Genomic DNA, 24,215 nt, shown 5'->3' on the forward strand with positions numbered 1-24,215 from the left:
AAGCCCATATACATCTACAACGTAAATGCGCCACCAACATTGAGATATAAGTTCTAAGGACTCAAGTATAGTTACAACGGCTGCCCCACTATTCAAACCGAAACGCATTACTGCTTCACGGCAGAAATGAGCAGGGTGGTGGTACCTACCTGTGCGGACTCACAAGAGGTCCTATCGCCATTATTCTCATACCTACTTATATTATTAAACTAATCTAATACTATTCTTGATTGTGATTAATTCGCTAAAAATATATTCAACTTAACAACACCTTATATAAACCACGATTATTATAATAATTTTTACGACTCTTTTGATTTGATTGACGTGATTTTATGACTCTTACGCATCAAAATAGTAATTTAAATCAATGTCGCCTTTAAGGATTAATAGCAATTTTTACAAGCGAGGCTTGCTCTGATATATGTAAATGGATTTTCATTAAAATCACACTGAACAAAAAGAAACAAAAAATCACATACTGTGTGACTGCAATTTAAAGAATGGCTATTCTAAATGAACACAGATTTCTGTGTTCCAAAACTGTGTCGAAATTGTGTCAAGCGGCGTTTGTGGACAAAAGTTAGAGATTAAGTATCCACCACACAGATTAATGAGGGAACGGAATTTTTTATTTATTGACTTCGAAGGCAAAGTACCATGCGGCCGATCATTAATACCGGGGACATATGTACAGCAAAATTCATCAAAACTTACGAGAATAAAAAAATTGTAAAATTTGATTTACAATTTTTTATTTTTTTTGTTACAATATATTTTGACTGTCAATGGTGTAAGAAGTGCTAAGTCGATTGGCTTTACCTTTGACATTGCGACAGCGAACATTTAATATCAAGTGTGCAAAAATATAAAATATACACGCAAATATTATCAACCTTAACCTCATATAATTAAGCTAGGATTAAACTTATACTGAAACATGTCATTGTGGTGTTTACATAAAGCTTTCGATTTCTGCTACGTTAAGCTTTGCACTGTCGGCCTGGATTAAATGATATCAGTAATCCCAGTTTTGTCGGGAATACGCGAGGTTAATGAAACGTGTTTCAGCATGTTACGGCACAGAATTGCATTGTTTAATCTATACTAATGTTAAGAAGAGGAAAGATTTGTTTGTTTGTTTGTATTGAACAGGGTCCGAAACTACTGAACCGAGTTGAAAAAATATTTCACTGTTTGGAAGCTACATTATTCCCGAGTGACATAGGTTATAATCTTTTTAAAAAAAATTTAAGGATCTTCACTAAAACTACAATAATGTAACCCAAGGTGTAAAAAAATACCTAAAATATTTTGTACATCGCGTGCCCTGAGAAAACTATTGATGATAGAATAAAATAATGTACTACGACTTTGTAGAAAACATTATTAATTAAAAAAAAGTGTCGCGACAGCATAATAATATGTCTAGCTATTGTAGTTATACCGCAATAAGTGTTCTTTTATTTAAAAAAATAAAACACCGTCAAATATCGTTAAAATTTTTGTTAAGGACCCGAGCGGAGCTGGAGCGTGCGGCTAGTTTAAATTATATAATTAAAGCAAACACAGACACCAAGTGGACAGTCAACACTACAATGTGGAAAGGGCCAATTAGCAAAAGAAGGGTAGGGAGACCGAAAAGACGATGGGCTGAAGACATAACCGAAATAATAGGAAAGGACTGGCAAACTATCGGCAAGGACAAGGAGAAGCAGTTAGACAATAAACAAAACATTAATAACTAACTAAACGTTAACAAACAAAGACCATATTTGAAATGAACGTTTAGGATAGGAAGGAAATACAGGCTTTTTAATTTTATTTTATTATTAATTAAATCAAATATCCACAATCAAACCCCAGCTAGGACTTTTTTATGTGCTATGGGTGCTGAAAATACTGCACACGCGTGCGCGAGATTAATATGAGTAAATACAACGGACGGAAATCCCTGAGGGAGAAATTTAAAGAAATTAAAGTTCTCACTATGCCATCCCAGTACATTTTTGAAAATTTGATGTATGTTCGTAAACATATTGAGGAGTTTCCTAAAAAGTCGGACATACATAATAGAAATACTAGGAACAAACACAAGCTTGTTGTGCCGATGAGTAGGTTACATAAGATACGAAATTCATTCGGGTGTTTGTCTGTGCGCCTGTACAACAAAATCCCACAAGATGTTCAGAACCTACATATACATAGGTTTAAGAAAACTGTTAAAGAACATCTGTGCAATAAAGCTTACTATAAAGTCAATGATTATCTAGAAGATTGCACAAAGTGGGAATGAGTTGCTCGCTCCGGGCATTTCAATATTGTAGTAATTGTTACGTTATAATACTCATTGTAAAAAACTCATATTTAAAAAAAAAATGTAATATTAAAAAATTAATAAATAATAATTGCTTATTAAAAAAAAAAAAAGAAACATGCCCGCTGAGTTTCTTGCCAATTCTTCTCAGGACGGAGGCTAGTTCTTGTGAATTGGCGGTAGTTCTTTTGACGTTCAACAAGTATGTACTTTCATTTATGTTGAATAAAAATTTTTTTGATTTGATTTGATTTGATTTGACCACGTGCCGTTAAAAAAAAAACCTATACCGTAAAATACACAAAATATATGTAGCTTCGCAGCTATTGTGCTGCATTTTGGATGATTTTAATTTCATCAGACATAATATGCCGTGGTTCATCTCGGGCTGATACCAGTTATGTATTTATTTACGAAAAACTTCCACGAAAACCCTGTAATTTTTTTAATGGCATTTATGGGTATGTGATCTCACGGCCCACGCGATGTTAAGTAGTTACCTGAATACATAGACATTAACAACGTAAGCGTCGCGTCGCCACCGATCTTGAGACATGAGTTTTAAGTTTCAATTTTAAGGTACAATGAATTACTGCTTTAGGTAAAAACAGGTAGGGTGTATAACAATACGGTCTCACAAAACGTCCTACCGCAAGTAAAATTGTTTAAAGGGTAATAATAGCGTGGTGTAGGTTATTTTGCCTGTTTCTAACACGAAAAAGTCATGTCTTCCGGTCTAATAGCGGGATAGTTGATGTTCCATTGGCATTAAGACAAAAACTGATTAAGACGTGATGAAGTTTGCAAGTAGGGCGATGGAATTGAAGTTCCGTGAACTCAAAAGATCGCTTAACATGAGGCGAGCCGTAAGTGTGTCACATATTATTTTTTAATTATTTTTTTTGCTTAGATGGGTGGACGAGCTCTCAGCCCACCTGGTGTTAAGTGATTACTGGAGCCCATAGACATCCACAACGTAAATGCGCCACCCATCTTGAGATATAAGTTCTAAGGTCTCAAGTAAGTTACAACGGCTGCCCCACCCTTCAAACCGAAACGCATTACTGCTTTACGGTAGAAATAGGTAGAGTGGTGGTACCCACCTGCGCGGACTCACAAGAGGTCCTACCACCAGTAAATATTAGTCCGGTAATCACACTATTTTTTCTTATAACTTTTAAAACGTTTTAAATATTAAATTCCAGTTTAAAATACAACGCTCGCTTCGAATTTCCTGACATGATCATATCAAATACTGAACAATACTAAGAGCATGTTAAACATTTACACACGTGCCCGTCTGGGGATCGCAAAAGTACTGTGGGACACGACACGAACAGCCATAAGTATACAGTGATGGATTCACGCTCTAGATCCGTGAGGCCCGGGCGGCATGATTTCAGGGGCTCCAAAATTTCAAAGACGTAAAACGTTAAGTTATTTTCAATTAAATATAAAAATATTGGATCAAAATTTATACTAACACTAGCTGAGTCCCGCGGGGCGAAGTTAGTTTAAAATAAGTAGCCTAAGTTACTCCTTATATCATCAGCTACTAATCAGTGAGAGTCCCGTCAAAATCAGTCCAACCGTTCCAGAGATTAGCCGGAACAAACAGACAGACAGACAGACAAAAATAAAAATAAATGTTCTTTTGGTATATGTACTGTATATACCTACGCATTTAGTATTATAAAAAGTAGTTATTTTATTATTACAAAAAGACACTCCAATTTTATTTATTTATGTAGATTTAAGGGCGGCGCGATAAACAGGGCCTAGATCGGTATCAAGCCTAAATCCGTCACTGGCCCTATATCAATGTACTGAGCACGTATTTATTTAATTCCCCATTAACTATGAACGCACTGATAGAGCGCGCGTTGTGTTTTCGACTTACCTAACTCCCTCTTTGGTATTCATATATGTATAACACTATAACTAATTCTAAGAATTCATTGTTACTAAATCGTTACGTCTTTTACTAAATATTTATTCACTTCTCGTTTGATTTTGAGTCCTAAATGTTGGCGGAATCGACTCCTTTTCGTATAAATGTCTTTTACGCCTTTATACTCTAGCAATCGAACTTATGTTGTAAGTTTGCAAGGGTAGGTAGGTACCACCATCTTGACTTTTCCGCTACGAACAGTTCTGTGTTCTGATTTTGTTTGGTGGGACAGCTGCTCAGTCGTGAATTCGATCTTATGTTTCGAGGTGAGCTAGTTTTTCCAATTAAACAATAATACGAACCCATCAATCATTTTACTGGTGGTAGGACCTCTTGTGAGTCCGCGCGGGTGGGTACCACCGCCCTGCCTATTTCTGCCGTGAAGCAGTAATACGTTTCGGTTTGAAGGGTGGGGCAGCCGTTGTAACTATACTTGACCTTAGACCTTAGACCTTAGAACTTATATCTCAAGGTGGGTAGCGCATTTACGTTGTGGATGTCTATGGGCTCCAGTAACCACTTAACAACACGTGGGCTGTGAGCTCGTCCACCCATCTAAGCAATAAAAAAAAAATTTAAAAAAATCATTCTAACTCATTAAAAATGTTTATTGTTGCGACGTTGCCAATTGCGAACAGTCTAGAACTAGAAACATACTTCCCTAAAACCTATGGTATTTTGAACGAAACTCCCACAACCAAATCTAATTAAGGAAATCTGACATAAACTTCAGTGTTTACCTTTTTTTTTGGTCAGTAGGAAATCGCCGGACTTCCGCCCTCCCCTGGGGATGGAGGGCGGGGCATGTCGGAGTCGAACTGACTAAAACCTCCTGTCGCTCAACAACCCGCGTCCGAACCTCGCATGAGACAGAACTCATGAAAAGGCAAAGGGGGGAAAATGAAGCGCTTAGTGCGGAGCACATCTCTTCCATCACCCTCCACCTCGGGACATCGGATCGACGGTCGTCGGCGCCACGACCACCAGCCCTCTCGGTCGGCAAGCTATCCGGAGCCCGCCTAGCAGTGTTTAACTTAACGACTGTTTGAACGACCAATATGCATAGGTACGTATGTAATGTACTGAAAATTACGAACGTAATACTTGAATCTACGCTCTACTGAGGGAAAGACGCTTGATAGGCTCTGTATAAAATCGTGTCTTTCCGTTTGATAAAAGCTAATTATGTCATGACTTATTGTCATTACCTCAGTTTATATTCTATCTTCCTATACTGATGGCAGGACTATTAGGACTGTGTAGGCGAGGTATTGTGTAGGTACCGACGCTAACACTGGCACCGTCCTGCCTGCATAATGTTTGTGTAATTCGAAGTACGACTTGATACAAGCCCATCGTCTCATGCTCTATTTTTTTTATTGCTTAGATGGGTGGACAAGCTCACAGCCCACCTGGTGTTAAGTGGATACTGGAGCCCATAGACATCTACAACGTAAATGCGCCACCCATCTTGAGATATATGTTCTAAGGTCTCAGTATAGTTACAACGGCTGCCCCACCCTGCAAACCGAAACGCATTACTGCTTCACGGCAGAAATAGGCGGGGTGGTGGTACTTACCCGTGCGGACTCACAAGAGGTCCTACCACCAGTAAAAGATTTGGAGCAATATGGTTATAACTCGCGTGGTGTGTATTAGAAATACTTCATTAAGATTAAAAAATAATTTTCGTAAAGAACGGGTTTCAAGAATCTATTTGACTTCTTATTAAAGCGGATATTACGTTGATATTCCGCCTTTGACTTTAGAAGGTTTCTTTAGAAGTCTTGTCTGTCGTTTATTGAAATGCTTAGGGTTCGAAAGTCAGTCCGGACTCATTTTATTTGAATTTTAGCTAAAAGAATTGTGTACAAAAATTACATAGCCTATGTTAGTGCTATGTACTAATATATTTACGTTGCTAGTATATGGTTCGCCGGAGAAATGGATATGTAACTAAGATAAATACTGTACATGTTTTCTTTGATTGTTGTCAGAACTAGGGGTTAGAATTAGCTTTGTTCTCGAATAGTGAAAATTGTATTACTTTTTCCTATGAATTTATCCCTCACTTAATTTATAGGAAATATACAAATAATAAAATATCAACAATATACATTCAGGTCTTCGCTTTGATTAGCTCCGTAAATGAAGCCCAATGTGGAGTTGAAACTACGTTATATTTTTTTTTTTTTCCTACATAAGCTGATAGCCTTAGGGGCTATTTCAGCGTAACCCTAACGTTTGTAGGTGAGCTCACGGGGCTCAAACCTGATGACGTTGCTAACACGAGCCCTAGCAAGAGCCGTGCTTCGCAAAATCTACCACCGGATCGGAAACGCGGCTCACTGAGAAGATCCGGCGAGAAACTCAGTGGGCTGTGTCTGAGAGTTCTACGTTATAAATGAGGCAGCCATTTTTTATATAAACCTAGGATTATCTATCTCTTTCTAGCAGACAGAGTCAATTGCGTACTGCTTAAGTATATTAAACGATATTTATAATCTCTAAACTATAATATTGTATAATATTTTATATTATATAATCTGTACGGGCTATCATGGAAAAAATATATTTGACAGATGCTGAATCTTTGACTACATTTTCAAGGTAAGTTTAAGCAATTTCACAATATAGAAGTTCAGAAATATACAATTTCTGAACAATACCACTCGGACTGTCGATCTTCCGAGGAAGGAAATATATCAAGGTGGGTGGCGCATTTACGTTGTAGATGTCTATGGGCTCCAGTAACCACTTAACACCAGGTGGGCTGTGAGCTCGTCAATCCATCTAAGCAACAATAAAAAATAAAAAAAGAATTTCACCCGCTCGATGGAAGATAGATCTATCCTTTGTCGTTTCCCCCGAAATTCTGTCATGTCTATTGGGTTTCCAAGAATCACAGTTGCATCTAGACATTATTTGTTTTGCTATCTTATAAAGTATAACAGCCTGGCCACGGGACATTCGCCGATACGAATATTCGCGCGGTGCGAACGGCGAAGCGTCTAGCGACTAAAATAAGCGCATAGAAATGTACCTAACAAGCCACGCGCACCGGCGACCGGCGAAGCGACCGGCGAAATGTACCGAGCGAATCGCGCGATGCGGCGGGCGAGCAAAACAAATGCATGAATACGGACGGCGCGAGCCACGGAGTCGAGCGGTAGTCGCGGCGAATAGTACAGTGATTAAATGAGTTTAGTTGTTTTCGCCGCGAAAAATTAACCCCGAAATTTTTATATTTTTTATTTATTTTTTATTTTATATTTTTAAAGTCGTCGTGGCCTAACGGACGTCCGGTGCAATCGTGTTGTTCGCGATGCACCGGTGTTCGAATATCAGGCGGGTACCAATTTTTGTAATGAAATACGTACTCGACAAATGTTCACGATTGATTTCCACGGTGAAGGAATAACATCGTGTAATAAAAATGAAATCCTCAAAATTATAATTTGCGTAATTACTGGTGGTAGGACCTCTTGTGAGTCCACACGGGTGGGTACTACCACCCTGCCTATTTCTGCCGTGAAGTAGTAATGCGTTTCGGTTTGAAGGGTGAGGCAGCCATTATAACTATACTTGAGACCTTAGAACTTATATCTCAAGGTGGGTGGCGCATTTACGTTGTGGATGTCTATGGGCTCCAGTAACCACTTAACACAAGGTGGGCTGTGAGCTCGTCCACCCATCTAAGCAATAAAAAAAAAGCTGAAGTACTAGCTAGACCAGCTATTTGGAAGTCTAGCCACCCAAAGTATTTCTCGTACTTCTTGTGGAATTCTCCATCTATAGGTATACTCCGATTCTTATTCAAATCATGTACTTCACAATATTTTCCAAATAATAGGTCCTGAACCAAAAAACTATTAATTTGTAAGCAATATCGAGATAATTTCGATATAGACATTTCGCTGTCGGACTTCCTTACTAGTCGCGGCGGCGAACGTGAGTACCCGTGGCCTGCAAACGGTGCTGCGCGAATGGTCGCCTCGTCCACCGCTTCGCTGTTCGCACCGCCGATCCCCGTGGCCAGGCCGTAAGAAGATAAAAAACAACAAATAATAATATTATGTCTCATCTATTGACGATCTGTGTATTTTCAACCGATTTCATCATCATTTGGCCGATATGTGGATCCACGCTCCTCCTCCTCCTTAGGTTCTTGGTCATTGTCTGTCACAGTTTTAAATGTTTTAGGTAAGCTCTTTTTATTATAATAAAAAAAGAATTATGTACTTCTCGAATGAATCAAACATTCTATAGATTTTAATCGAAATCTTACATCTTTTTCTTTAGGAAAAATGAATTAGCTATATTTTTTTTTTTACATTTTTTATTGCATCGATGGGTGAGCGAGCTCACAACATATAATAGCCGGCAAACTTCTTGAGCATTTGTTGACGTAGTGGGGGTAAGTTCGCGCATGGTACACTCACGTGCAAAAACATTACTTACTCTGCGTCATAATGCTATTAAATTATTAAAATCAACATATTTATTTATTTATATATTTATTAGAACATCAACAAAACATACAGGTTAATAATTGTAATAATTTAATCTTGGGGTAAAATAGATATTCCTTCTATTAAGTCAAAACTAGAGCTGTTGCCAGGTCTTGGTTCAGTTGAAGCGAAGCTGGTATTTGTAATTTTTTTTTCGTTATCATAATCTTGACCATCATCATCATCATTGTTTTCATCACCCGAGTCGCTATCATCGTGATGAGTCGACATAGGGCTCATCGGTGTAGTTTACAACTCGGTCGATTCGGTCTTCTTTTTTGTCTATAATTAATTATTTTTTGAAGATATTCGATTCGTAGTAATCGAATGCTACTTTTTTCAATTACCAGCTTCCGATTATTTTCTGTTCTTTTTTTCCATCTAAAGCCTAGCTCTTTCATAATACGTCGTAAGCTTCATTCCGAGCCATTAAAATTTATATCTTCTTTAAATTTTTCGAAGCCTTTCTACGGTACGGAGTTTCGCTGCTTGTTATGTAGTTATTATGATTACATCTTTTTATTACAGATTGAACGAAACTATCCATTTCGGTATCTTTCTTCTTCCCTGATCTTTTCTTACCCGGAGTCCGAAACACGGCGAGCAAGCCAGAGCCTTTAGCTTCCTTAATAATGCACCTAACAGTACTCACTGATGGTTTTGTTACTTCCGAAGTCTGTTTTTATTTTTCCATATCATTCTTCCCCTGTTTTATAATGAAGCAATATACGTCGTACACAATTTTTCTACCCTTTCTTTTGAATACTACACCGGTTTGTCGCGGCATAGTGTATGTTTTATAAAAAATCAACAAACACTCAACAAATAGCAATGGCAACAAAGTCCACAAGTACCTGGTGGTAGGACCTCTTGTCACTGGTGGTAGGACCTCTTGTGAGTCCGCGCGGGTAGGTACCACCGCCCTGCCTATTTCTGCCGTGAAGCAGTAATGCGTTTCGGTTTGAAGGGTAGGGCAGCCGTTGTAACTATACTGAGATCTTAGAACTTATATCTCAAGGTGGGTGGCGCATTTACGTTGTAGATGTCTATGAGCTCCAGTAACCACTTAACTCCAGGTGGGCTGTGAGCTCGTCTACCCATCTAAGCAATAAAAAAAAAAAAAATTTTAACAAATTACTTAACGATTAATAACGATAGACTTTTCACTGTACGCAAGCGTACTTTTGGGAGCAAGCGGAACGAGGGCGCGGTGCGGGGCGCAAGGTTCGACTGATCTACCAATAACGCGCTCGATACGATTTCCCCTGCCGTCGCGCCTCACCCTCACCACCAAAGTGATCTAAAATTCGGTTCTGCGCAGTCAAGGTCATTTGCTCAAGAAGTTTGCCGGTTACTATACCTGATTTGTGTTTACCGGAGCCCATAGACATCTATAACGTAAGTTTCCACACTCACCTTGAGATATGAGTTGTAAGGTCTCAGTTGTATTATAAATACACTATACCCGTAAAATAAAACATACTGAATAAGAAATAAAACATATTAAATAAGAAATAAAACATACTAAATAAGAGCTTCAAATATCTAATTCCTTGAGAAATTAAACAACAGTACCTACGTACAGCTATAATCAAAACGTAATAACAAGAGATTGTTTTGATTATAATTTCCTTAACAATTTAATTTTGTAAGATACTATCAAAACAATTTACCACATAATTTCAGTAGCACAGTTTCGCAGACAAATGTGTTCATACATTATTACAAATTATTACGTTTAGTCTACATGAAGCCGTATAGTAACCCCATTATGGTGACTACACGTGTTTGAAATATACACGTGTTGAGTCCTTTATCGCTCCGAAGAGTTATGGAGCACGAGAACACAACGCAAGAGCACGTGTATTGAGAAAATAATTTATTTTAAATAGACAAAGTGCTTTTTTTGCGATCTATGTGTACGACACAAGTTTATAAATCACATAAACTCAGCTATGTTATATAGTATGGGTAGAGTAAATTTATGCCTCGTTTTCAATAAATAAGAAATACGAGTTTTCCTCTAATCTTTTATGTTCTGGACACTTATCAATGTTTTATGGCTTCATAGATTGTGTAATGCGAGCAAGAAAAAAAACTTTCATATAGTCTTGTGACAAATTGTTTTATTGGGGGTGTAGTTAAATAATGATTTTATTATATATCTTTTGAAAAGCAGTAGATTCTGGTACCGAGAAAACTACTCCCCTGCACTCTTTCCAGAATGGGAGTAGAGCTTCAAAATGACCGTTTGAATGATGGAGTCGTGTCGGCGTAAACAACAACCGGTCGGAGACGCGCAACCAGGCCGCCTAGGCGATGTCGTTGGTATTACGGGATACTCTCTGTGCTTAGTGCGAGTTTTTTAACGCTCTCGATAGCGTAAAAGTTAGCTCGAATTTGTATGCAGTTGGAACAGCGCCCCTAGAATGTTAAAAAACTCGCACTAAGCACACAGTGTATTTTAACATTGTCGATAGCGCGTAAAAGTGAACTCAAATTTGTATGGAGTTGGAACGTTTGCCGCTAGGGGCGCTGTTCCAACTGCATACAAATGTGAGCTAACTTTTACGCTATCGAGAATGTTAAAAAACTCGAACTAAGCACACTGTTGGGCTATAACCCGCCCGCTGGGTCGGAGCGGGAGACCACTAACCCATCGCTCTTAGTTATCAAATCTATTCAGATTTACGCCTTGTGGGGACTCCCCCCCGGCGGCTTCGACCTCTTATCCCAAATCATCAAATCCTGAAGTTAAGCAACGCTAAACTTTTATTCAAATGAAAACCGTTATTTTGTTATCTAACCTATTTTTTAACGGGTTGTGTATTTTTAATATAGCCTAGCCGACCTTTGTTTTGGTTTTTGTCGTCGGTTATTCTCGTATGTAATAGAGCTATGATAACTATAAAGTAAATTTCTATTCTATCTATATTCGATTCTATTTCTTCTATTTCTATCTATCTATATTCGATTTATAAACTGAATTTCTATCAATTACCGCAGTGTATTGTCATGCTAAAAATTTCAGTGCTGATTTAAATTTCAGTAAAGAAAAAAAAAACGATATTTTAAGTTAACTGTATGTCAGTAGTACAAAAATACCTTTTAAGAAATTAGATAGGTAAGTGAAATACAAAATGATTTGAATTAAATTAAATACATTATTTAGCATCGTAAATGCACCTCCTACTACTTTTTTTAACTAAACTCTACATAATAATATGTCCCATTTAATCGAAAAACATATTTACATTTACCACTTAATTATGGAACTCGATAAACGCACTAGTATACACCCATTAAAATTTTTTAGTAAGCCTGTAGTACTCTGACTGATTTTGAAATAAAATTGTATAGGTTTGTGACTAGCTTCCTACAACACTTACAGAGTGATCGAAGTTTTTTTTTTTGAAGTACCAGAAAGCACATTCAATCTATGAATAAATTAATGTTTTTTGTTGTTAGTTAGTATATCTGCGTTATTTTCTTTTGATTTTCTGAATATTATTTTGTAATGAATCAACATTTTTAAGCAACAACGTCGCTAGTGATTTATTTAAAAAAAAAATGGTGCGTGTGCAACTTGGTGCACGCGAAAGAAGTGAAACTTCTTTTGCCGAGTGGTTGGCGAGATGCTCTGTCTATTTTCTCACTCTCGCTCGTCCTAAATGGTATTTTTTCTCTCTAGACGTAACGAATCTGTCGCGAGATAAATTTTCCTCTCGACGCACTTAAACAAGTTTCACTTCAAAAAGTGTTTAATAGATTGCTATGTTCATTACTACAGGTTTTACGTAACAAATATATTGTGAAAATATGTTATTTTGTTTATTTGATTAACAAGCTCTACTTTGATTATGAATTAAGTTAGAAAATAAATACAATAAACATGTAAATAATAGGTAAATACTAAAGCTACCTTTTAAATAATTGAAATACTGAATGATCTAACGATGCATGCACTTAAAATAAAATGTACTCACGTCTTACTCTCACAGTTGGTCTTTTGAATGCAGTTCGGAGGTAAGGCATTGCCATGACGAGCTCGATATGAGGAGGTGGCGGCAACTGAAATGATAGCACAACATACACATATTTTAAAACCGTAACCACCGATTTCGGAAACAAAGACAGGCGGGTGTGTATTATTATATTGTAAAATTTACATAAGAACAATAAAAATTGGCAGACGATGCCATCAATTCTGAATTAACTGAAGAGCTGCTTTTTATCGCGTGGAATTAAAGCAATGGCCAGAGCTCAGCCAATAACGTAGCCACTGAGGACTCTTATTGAGTGTCATCTAAAAGACTTAGTTTAGCGCTAAGAATAGATTAAAAGGAGAACTTCATTTCAGAGCTGGTATACATCAAAACTTTTCTCTGAAACGTGATAAATTTTGCGCTGTCGAGAGTGATAATTTGATGGAAAATTGATAAGTGATGACAGGATTATCTGAAACAATTCCTAAGAGTCTATTCGGAGCTATTGCGAATGTGCAGTGACTATTGATTATAGTTCTTGTGAAATATGATACTGCAAAGGTCTTGTTCATTGGATCAGTGGTGGCATCGGGAACTCCTTTCAATCACGAAGCCGGACACCAAAATATATTAGACCCGTATGTTTTCAGTAAAAGTTATCTTTGTCGCAATACACACACACACATATATACAATGTTGGGAAGAAGACGAGATAGTATTCTTTAAGCAAACTAGTTCATGTTTTTCTATAATAGGATTCAATTTGAAAAATCAAGAAAGCAAGTTTACTTACGGTTTTCGATATCGCCGTCACCCAGTCCCTTGTGAAGCAAGAACAATGGCGAAAATTTTACAAAACAAGATTTAGCTAATCCGAAATTACAAAATTATTTCGCATTGGAGGATATTTTCTTATTTTTTTCAGCTGTACTTAGGCTACCAAAACACGGTCCACGAAGTGACACTTGCTTTGAGACACGAGCTTAAAGTCTTAATTGAATTAAACCATTCCGGTCCTTCATCTAAAATTGGAAGATCTTATTGTTTTGGAACATTAATGCGCGAGACGGTGACTTCAACTACTTCGGAGTTTTCAATTTCAGTAGAAGATCGAGCACTCTGTCTTTTACGTTATCCTCTTTTTTGAATTCACGACAGAAAATGTGCTCGAACTTTTACCGACAAATGGGATAGTAATACTCATCAATACGTGTGCTAAAACCAGCTTTTTTAATTACATATTTTGCTATTTGTCTGTATGTTTGCTTGTGCACCTCTTCAGAACTTACTAAGCCGAGTTTCATGTAGTTTTTCTTAGGTAGACAGAGATTAATTGATGATCGTGATGAAGTGGAATGTTTTGCTGTTTCATTATAATATCGTACATTGCATACAAAAGTGATCACCATTTTGGATGTAAGATGTAAGAAGCTATTTAGCGATTTTTTTTAAATGCGAAATTAGTTCTATCTCTTACATTATCGATACTCTAAAAACCTCTTTTTTTATACTGGCGAGTGAAAGTTGTAATAAGGTATTCAATTTATTTGTTATTATTATTAGTAGTATTGATTTCATTGTATAAGTAATGCAAAATGTATTTCAAAAAAACTTTCATCGTAATTTCGCTTTTTTTAATTTATAATTCCCAACCAGAGGGCAGATGAATCACCATAATGTTACGGAAACTCAGTTTTGCAACAAACAAAGCGAAATGCATGCTAGCTTCGCGGTCCCATTAACAAAGACCGTTGAGACTCAATAATGCGAGTCATAAATAATTCGTATTATTTAATCTCAATTTGCCAGTGACTTCTCCTTCTTCATTTTAGTCATGTGACACTTTAAAGACCCATAGACTGTACGACGACACTTAGTGTATCACAATAAGGGATGCGACTATGCCGGTATTCAAATATTTCATCATTAGTCCGCCTAACTACTAGTGTTAGGGACTGTACCGTGGTCGCGAAGTTGTCACGCGTTCCGATTTGAGTAGTCTAATAGCCGTTATACAAAACAATTCAAATTTGTCCCATGTCTCAAGGTGGGTCACGTCATTCACGTTATGATTGTTGTTTAAAATCTTCAGGGAACTTTTAGCAGCAGGTATCATCAGGTGCTTTCGTGTAAGTAATAAAAATAGTCCAGGTGAAAAATTGCGTATGTGTGTGACTTGTACGCCGTCACGTTTTCTTATGGGAGCCACACTTGATTTTTCTTTGTCGATTTGTCGCGGAGCTTCAACGCTTATTTCAAAATCACTTTTACAAAGAGGCAAATTGTGGCCAATCGCATTCAATTACAGTTTAGTTTATTTTATTTATTCAATGAAATTAATATTCTCTATTTGCTCGTTAACGAATTAAGGCGTGACCGATTACATTAATTAAAGTAATTATTCTTTATTGAACACGTTATGGTTGCGAGCGATGAAGGGTTCATGAGGAATCGATATCTTGTATGGCTTGGTTCGACCGTCTCTAGGGATCGGCTAGAGATGTAATTAGTTTGATGAGAAAATCTAATATCTGGATTTGAATTTAGAATTCACGAATTGAACGAAATTTAATTTGAATTGTAATTTAAAACACATCGTAAACTTTGAATATGTTATAGGTAATGTATGTTCAATGTATGTAGAAATAAGAGGTGATACTATTGATATCCGAATCGTTTTATACTCTCTACTATACGTCCTTCTAACAGGGCTTACAAATAGATATTTCTTTGTATTGACACCGGAATCACTCTGGAAATTTTTAAATTATGTCTCCAAAACAGTTTTCAAATTCTGCATCCAGTATTAAAAATATAAAGCCTCGTACGAACTTTGCGTTCCAGGGTACGCGTACCTTCGTTACGCGTAGCTTAGTTCCGCGTAGCTTGGTTACGCGTAGCTTGGTTATGCGTGACCTGGAACGCTCAATCCGGACGTGTTGCTACGCGTATACATTCGCTGTCCGCGTACCCCGAGAACCTGATTTCTTAGAAGGACTCGCGCCCTCCCAAAGGTCTTACTACCGCTTAGCTCGTACTCTCAAATCGGATACGGTAGTAACTATGCCCCCCCTCGTAGGCCCCTCAGGCCGACTCGCGGCGTTTGATGATGACGAAAAAGCAGAGTTGCTGGCCGATACATTGCAAACCCAGTGCACGCCCAGCACTCAATCCGTGGACCCTGTTCATGTAGAATTAGTAGACAGTGAGGTAGAACGCAGAGTCTCCTTGCCACCCTCGGATGCGTTACCACCCGTCACCCCGATGGAAGTTAAAGACTTGATCAAAGACCTACGTCCTCGCAAGGCTCCCGGTTCCGACGGTATATCCAACCGCGTTATTAAACTTCTACCCGTCCAACTCATCGTGATGTTGGCATCTATTTTCAATGCCGCTATGGCGAACTGTATCTTTCCCGCGGTGTGGAAAGAAGCGGACGTTATCGGCATACATAAACCCGGTAAACCAAAAAATCATCCGACGAGCTACCGCCCGATTAGCCTCCTCATGTCTCTAGGCAAAATGTATGAGCGTCTGCTCTACAAACGCCTCAGAGACTTCGTCTCATCCAAGGGCATTCTCATCGATGAACAATTCGGATTCCGTACAAATCACTCATGCGTTCAACAGGTGCACCGCCTCACGGAGCACATTCTTGTGGGGCTTAATCGACCAAAACCGTTATACACGGGAGCTCTCTTCTTCGACGTCGCAAAAGCGTTCGACAAAGTCTGGCACAACGGTTTGATTTTCAAACTATTCAACATGGGTGTGCCGGATAGTCTCGTGCTCATCATACGGGACTTCTTGTCGAACCGCTCTTTTCGATATCGAGTCGAGGGAACCCGCTCCTCCCCACGACCTCTCACAGCTGGAGTCCCGCAAGGCTCTGTACTTTCACCCCTCCTATTTAGCTTATTCGTTAACGATATTCCCCGGTCGCCGCCGACCCATTTAGCTTTATTCGCCGACGACACGACTGTTTACTATTCCAGTAGAAACAAGTCCCTAATCGCGAAGAAGCTTCAGAGCGCAGCCCTAGCCCTAGGACAGTGGTTCCGAAAATGGCGCATAGACATCAACCCAGCGAAAAGTACTGCGGTGCTGTTTCAGAGGGGAAGCTCCACACGGATTTCCTCCCGTATTAGGAGGAGGAATCTCACACCCCCGATTACTCTCTTTAGTCAATCCATACCCTGGGCCAGGAAGGTCAAGTACCTGGGCGTTACCCTGGATGCATCGATGACATTCCGCCCGCATATAAAATCAGTCCGTGACCGTGCCGCGTTTATTCTCGGTAGACTCTACCCCATGATCTGTAAGCGGAGTAAAATGTCCCTTCGGAACAAGGTGACACTTTACAAAACTTGCATAAGGCCCGTCATGACTTACGCGAGTGTGGTGTTCGCTCACGCGGCCCGCACACACATAGACACCCTCCAATCCCTACAATCCCGCTTTTGCAGGTTAGCTGTCGGGGCTCCGTGGTTCGTGAGGAACGTTGACCTACACGACGACCTGGGCCTCGAATCAATTCGGAAATACATGAAGTCAGCGTCGGAACGATACTTCGATAAGGCTATGCGTCATGATAATCGCCTTATCGTAGCCGCCGCTGACTACTCCCCGAATCCTGATCATGCAGGAGCCAGTCACCGTCGACGCCCTAGACACGTCCTTACGGATCCATCAGATCCAATAACCTTTGCACTAGACGCCTTCAGCTCTAGGAGCAGGCTTAGGGACCTCGGTAACCGTACTCGTCGAACTCGACAAAGAGTTCGCCGTGCAACCTAACCCATGAATCAGCTCGCTGAGTTTCTCGCCGGATCTTCTTAGCGGGTCGCGATTCCGATCCGGTAGTAGATTCATTCGCGAAGCAGCTACTCTTGAGTTGTTAGGTCTCCTTCGGAGGCGCTCGGGCAGCTGTTAGCAAATCCCACCCCTCCTGGCTGAGCCTTTGCTCGCCCACCTGTCCTGGTGAAACTGGAAAGGCCTGCGGGCCACCAGTAATCCTCCAATCATAAAAATAAAAAAAAAAAAAAAAAAAAAACCCCGAGAACCAGGCTCGCGGCGATCCATTTACATATTTCGAATTATTTCGCCTTTTGTATTGTAATTTGTATGAAATTAATGGTTAGTTATTAGAATAGACCAATACCGTAATAGTACTTCGTGCGAGTACGTAAGTCAGCACCAGTTTGTAAATACATGTTAACTCACTGAGTTTCTCACTGGAGTTTCCCAGTGGGTCGCGATTCCGATCCGGTGATAGATTCTGCGAAGTACTGCTCTTGCTGGGGCTAGTTTTAGCAAAATCTCTCAACTTGAGCCCCGTAAGCTTATCTAAAAACTTATATACCTTGTATGTGAATGAACGACGCCTTAAGCCAGCGGTCGGGGAACCGGGGTAAATTACCCCAAATGGGGTAAAAAAAATTTTGACGGGTAAAAATGAAACTTTTGTGAGTAAAAAGTTATATATATTTCAGCTCGAAAGGTACAAATACCTTTATTGTACGTATAGTAAACCGTAATTTCAACTTTATATCTCAAAGTGGGGTTGTGCTTAGCACCAATCGGGCAGAGAACTCGAATCATTATTCAGATTAAAAAAAAATGTTTTTTGCCATAAACAATCTTATCATTTCTTTATATTATAGAAGTCGTCGTGGCCTAAAGGATAAGACGTCCGGTGCATTTGTATCTAGCGATGCACCTGTGTTCGAATCCCGCAGGCGGTTACCAATTTTACTGACGTAATACGTAGTTCACAAATGTTCACGGTTGACTTCCACGGTGAAGGAATAACATCGTGTAATAAAAATCAAACCCGCAAAATTATAATTTGCGCAATTACTGGTGGTAGGACCTCTTGTGAGTCCGCACGGGTAGGTACCACCACTCTTATTTCTGCCGTGAAGCAGTAATGCGTTTCGGTAAACACTTACCACCAGGTTGGCTGTGAGTTGGTTCACTCATCTATGCAGTAAATAAAAAATACAAAGAAACATAAAAAAACAGTTTTCTAGGTAACAGTTTTTAGCACTAGTAATATTTTCCGAATAATATTTTCGGAAAATTTCTACGTACCAATGAAAATCGCATCGGAATCGGATAAGAAATCGATATATTTTTTCTAATCTAAAAAACCTTAATTTTGTTTTTATATTGAATATCTTCAGCTACCACTGTCTCTATTAATTCGTCGTCTCGACTTTAGTTTTCGGACGATCACAGGGTTCATTTTTTAGATCAAAGTGTCCATCTTGGAAGCGTTCAAACGAATAACAAATCGTGCGTCCGTTTGTAGTGTTCACTCCGCACATTACATTAATATTGTGAGCTGTTTGTGCGGCATTGTAACCGCGACGGAACTCTTATTCCAGAATAATCCAGAACTCTCGTATTTTTATCGTGTCCATGTTGATGAAAAAGATACAAATGTATAGCAAATGCTTCCCAATAAACAAATGTCTGAGTTTGAAAATGGAATTCCGTATTTTTTTAAATAAAATTTATTTTAATTTAGTATTTATTGCCAGCCACAAATAAATTACGTTTTAAATGGCCATTATTTATAAACGGCAACTTCATAGGTAATATTATTATTTCATATTTCATTATTGTGATATTTATCATATTACTTTGATTTAAGACTTAGTCTTCACGTAAAAAATGAAAAATTGTTTAAAAGCGTTGTATTGGTATACATAGCATAATATGGGAAAGTAGTTAAAAAAATAACGTGATAAAAAACGAAAAGGACTCAAGAGTAACAACAGCAGTAAGGAATGATCTCATTACTTTCACAAACTATATTATGATATTTTTGATGTGAACATTATTTTGATGGTTCTTATCGGTGAAGTTGCTTGTCCTCAATACTTGCTACTTCGACTTGATATCTGGGGTTTGTTTTATAATTCCACATTCAAATTTATTTCAGACTCGAAAAATTCTAGATTCATTTAAGTTTCCGTAGCACCTGAAATATTTCCACGAATACCGAAGAATCAATTCAAAAGATCTACATACGATCGGTTCGGGTTAGTTACTGCCAACAAGCATTTATGGTGCTATCGTTTTCGTTCTGGAAAAATCGGCAATCTTGAATCGATAGCGAAATTTGAAAAAAATAAGGCCTATAGTATTAAAATTTTGTACAGGGTTCTAATAATATTATAAACCAAAATGAAATAAAGACACAGAAAAAACACCACAAAGAAACGATCGAACAGAAGTATCAAAAAATAATTATTTCTACAAAAAAATCAACGTTCCAACATCTTTTTGTTTTAAAAAGCAAACTACACATTCAAATGTGAAAATTTACATAGCGGAAGTAGTAAAGCCTACATTTGCGGCGATAAAAAGCCGCCATATTACGGAGGGAGTAATAAGTTTCCATGACGACACTCCAGACATCTGCGGCCGCCGTGATGAATTGCCCCACTTCCCTACCCTAAGCCAGGCTTGGAGTCAGCTATTTTTAATCGAGCTCAAACGTATTCTTTTCATGGTTTTTGGAAGCTTGGAAGTATGTACTACGCTTATATTATATGACTACATAGTATAAAACAAAGTCGCTTTCTCTGTCCCTATGTCTGTCTGTCCTTATGTATGCTTAAATATTTAAAACTGTGCAACGGATTTTGATGCGGTTTTCTTTAATAGATAGAGTGATTAAAGAGGAAGGTTTATATGTATAATAACATCCATTAAATAGTGGAGATATCAATAATAAATTACAGTTTCCGAAGCGAAGCGAGGGCGGGTTGCTAGTTATATACTTATATAAGAGAGAGAGAGTGAAAATCAATGTGGCGGGATCAACCTTCATTACTGTTATACATAAAATGTGGCCGTGTGTGATTTTAGACGAATAGTACGAATGGACCTTATGATTGTCTCTGTCAATGTAACTAGTCCTTTCACGCTTAAATAAAAAAAGAAGAGACCTCTTTGCGTATTTATGATAAGGGAACTGAAGTATTGAGAATATATAATTTTTGTTGTGTATTCTGTAACTATAAAAATCCATGATCTCTTGCCCACCCATAACCATGATTGAATTCTTGGAGAATTTTATAAATTTCAATTCTAATTCTGGATCTGCGATACTCTTTCAAGGATACGTCTCGTGTTCCAACACTTTCATCTCCTTTCACCCAATTATTGTAAATAATGAGATAAGATCGGGTGTCTCTGTGGCTAGTTCCACGGGGGTGTTGTGGCCAGTATTGAACAGCTACATAAGCTATTATATATGTCGATATATAACGAGGTCGTTCAAAGGTTTGGCTATAAATTATATCACTTAACTTTAAATACATTGCGATGTATTTCGTTTCTTTACCAATCTATTCAAAGAACATCAAAAATGTCTAAAATAAAATTATTTATGAGCCAAAGAGCAATTGTTCGAATTAAATTAATATTGTTGAATTATAATTTTTGTGTTTGAACAGTCGGTTTGAGCATCCTTAGTCATGTGTGTGACGTAGGGTATTGCTGGAATCGTTGAAAAAATATATAGATATGTATATGTGCTAGTGATGATACGCGCTCTTTATGTAAATCCACCTCAAAATAAATTCGAGAGAAAACATCAACGGATTAAAATTATTAAGATAGGTACATACACGCCTAATATTTACACACGTTGCGGTATCATATAAAATGAGACAATTAAATATAAGTATAAATTACGAATGACGACTCGGTATTTATCCATGTTGTTAAAGACTCTGGAACGATGAAGGTGGCAGCGGCTCTTTTTACCATTTTGGTAAGATTTTTGCTACTAATCGTACTAAGTGATTTATGAATTAAATTTATTGTTTAACAAATATTTTTTATAAATTACTAAACCATTAAAAGTTAAATCACACCTTTACGTTATTTTTAAAATCACATATTATTGTGTTTTATAGTGAATTTGTTGTTATTTTAGCAAATAGTGAATGCGGTTCCCACGATAGCAGAGCACGGTGAGTTAAATTTAAATATACGAATTTTATTTTACTTAATCCACACACATTCTAATATATTGAAAAAAGTGTAAATACAGATATTAAAATGCAACATTTATGACAGACTAGAAATAAGGCTTCTAGATTAAATAAAATATTAAGTGATTTTTTTAAATTAAACCAAAACAATTAAATATTGTTCATTCAAAAGTAGCATTCGTTCATCAAAAGAAAAAATGAAATTAAAATATAACGAACTATGCAGAATTTCTTGACACCAATTTCAAACGATATGTATAATATATTTTTTTAACCATTTTAGTTACCTGATTTCAATTAATGTCTTAAGTTAAAGTCTTTGACAAAATCTCAGGAAAAGGAACAAATTTTCATATTTCATTTCGAATTATTTATTATTTAACTATCGAAAATGATTGTATATTTTCGTTGTTATCTGATATAAAATGACAAATACTTTTATTTAATTATTGGTAAAATCGTGGTACAGTCAAAATGCTATTAGTCAATTATAAAAAAAAAAACTTCAAAAAGCTAATCCAAGCTTAGGCTTTTGATGTTCTGGTGTCTCAAAGATCAAAATCTTTATGTTTGTTTTTGTCTTAATTTTAAATTAATTAGCTTAAGCTGCGGTTATTTCGAATACAGATACTGCTCCCGCTAGCGACGCGCAGACTGGGGACGATCTTCATCAAGAAATTACAGGAGCTGTTCTTGGTGCTTCTCAAGAACATGATAGCACTAAACAAACCGACACAAATGTAAAAACCGTAAAGTTAGGTGGACCAATTTTGGATGATCTAATTTATCAGATTTCTGCAGCAACGGGAAACCAAGAGAAAAAAGTTTCAAAACACCTCGATTCATTTCATGATACCTTAGAAAAGGTGACTGATTTATCATCTGTGGGGAATGTAATTAAACAGTTTGGGAATACTGTTAAAGTAGATATTTCTAAATCGAAAGGAATACTTTTAGACAAAGCGAAAGCTATCGAAAAAGGTGTCTCAGTAGCCAAAGATCTTCTACGAGATAAAGCCGAAGAAGTCGTTAAAAGCATATCTGAGGCAAAATATGTTTTAAGTAAGAAAGGTGAAGAAGCATTAAAACATATTATTAATTTAGGGACTGGTATTAAGGGAAAAATTCAAGATATTCTAAAAAATATTGCTACATCAAATACGGTTGCAGAAGAAAAATTCAAAGTTATAGTGAAAGACTTTACCGATGCTCTGGGCAATATTAAATTTCCACAAATAGATTTTTCTACAGCATTAGCATTAGCAGCTGAAGCAGTCACAGTGGGTATTTCATTTATTGCTTTTCTGGGATCAGTGATAAAGAAAGAAATTCTGTCAAAGAAACACAATGATGGCTCGTTAAAAAATCATCTTGAATCAGTTCTTGATTCTATTTCAAAAGGTACCATAAAATTTGGAGGCAGCGATGACAATAATTCTGAAAAATCAGAAACATCACAAGTCGATGTACAGAGCATTGATGTAGGAAAATCTAATACAGTAAATAATGATGAAGAAAAAGCTAGTCCTAGCGGCGACTTCGAAGATAATGACGATGATGATACATCGGCAAGTTTTGAAGATGGTTCTGAAGAAGTGAAAACCATTACAGTTGAATCATCAAAATCGGCTCCTGTTCAAACAAATCAGGCAAACACTGAACAAAAAAGTTATGAAGCAATACATCCTTTGCAACAACGAAACAGTGTAAAAGTATTTCAGACCGGATCGGAACATCCTCATGTGAATGTTAACCGAGAGGCCAAACATTACAGAAATTATAAAAACATTGGTTCGCAGTTCCTATCCAATGAGCCTTTTGCTTATGCTCATAGTGGAAGCAACGTAAAAGCGGGAGGATATGGTGGTAGTGGATTTGTAGGGCACGGTCCTTTAACTCCTGTTCAATTGAATTCGGGTGATAATTCAAGAATAATACATACCAAGCCAGAAACAGGTGTTCATGCGTTTGCTTATGCATAATCCACAAACACAGGTTCAGTAGAATGAAAATGGTAAACAGTAAGTTAAATTTAACACTAAAATACATTTCGAAAAATCAAATCTGAATTAAATAAATATAGTTTTTGCCATTAATTGCTTGTAATTATTATTAACAACGAACGATTTACAGCTGAAACATAAAATATTCTTGATTGATTTTAATCACAAATACTTTTTATCACACATTTGCTTTGATTTATTTATTTATAGCATGGGTGGATGAGCTCACAGCCCACCTGGTGTTAAGTGGTTACCGGAGCCCATAGACACCTACGGCGTAAATGTCGCCACTCACCTCAAGACATAAGTTCTTAGTTTTCAGTTTTTACAGTACAACAGCTGCCCCGCCCTTCAAACCGAAAAGCATTACTGCTTCACAGCAGAAATAGGCAGGGTATTTCTGCTGTGAAGCAGGCGGTTCCTAGCCGCGCGG

At 37.6% G+C, this 24,215-nt stretch overlaps 2 protein-coding genes across 2 annotated transcripts in view; one reads left to right on the forward strand and one right to left on the reverse strand.

Moving 5' to 3' along the window:
- The window catches only part of LOC114240739 (uncharacterized), a 106,799-nt gene that overhangs the window by 7,329 nt on the left and 75,255 nt on the right, over positions 1–24,215 (reverse strand). The window contains exons 6-7 of the mRNA XM_089738516.1: positions 13,559–13,586; positions 12,766–12,850 (exon numbers count right to left, since the gene is read on the reverse strand). Coding sequence (XP_089594642.1) covers positions 12,766–12,850; positions 13,559–13,586 — 113 coding nt within the window. The remainder of the gene's footprint in view (positions 1–12,765; positions 12,851–13,558; positions 13,587–24,215) is intronic.
- LOC114247363 (uncharacterized) lies at positions 21,302–23,875 on the forward strand. Its single transcript, XM_028180307.2, has 3 exons — positions 21,302–21,556; positions 21,722–21,758; positions 22,407–23,875. Exons 1-3 carry the CDS (start codon positions 21,524–21,526, stop codon positions 23,759–23,761), a joined length of 1,425 nt encoding a protein of 474 aa, XP_028036108.2. The 5' UTR covers positions 21,302–21,523; the 3' UTR covers positions 23,762–23,875.

The sequence above is a fragment of the Bombyx mandarina genome, chromosome 25, assembly GCF_030267445.1.
Source record: "Bombyx mandarina strain Sakado chromosome 25, ASM3026744v2".
NCBI classification, from domain to species: Eukaryota; Metazoa; Arthropoda; class Insecta; order Lepidoptera; family Bombycidae; genus Bombyx; species Bombyx mandarina.

Coding starts and splice junctions, on each gene's coding strand:
- LOC114247363 (XM_028180307.2), top strand. CDS start 21,524: ATGAAGGTGGCAGCGGCTCTTTTTACCATTTTG. Junction 21,557..21,721: donor CGGCTCTTTTTACCATTTTG/GTAAGATTTTTG, acceptor TTGTTATTTTAG/CAAATAGTGAATGCGGTTCC. Junction 21,759..22,406: donor TCCCACGATAGCAGAGCACG/GTGAGTTAAATT, acceptor TTTCGAATACAG/ATACTGCTCCCGCTAGCGAC.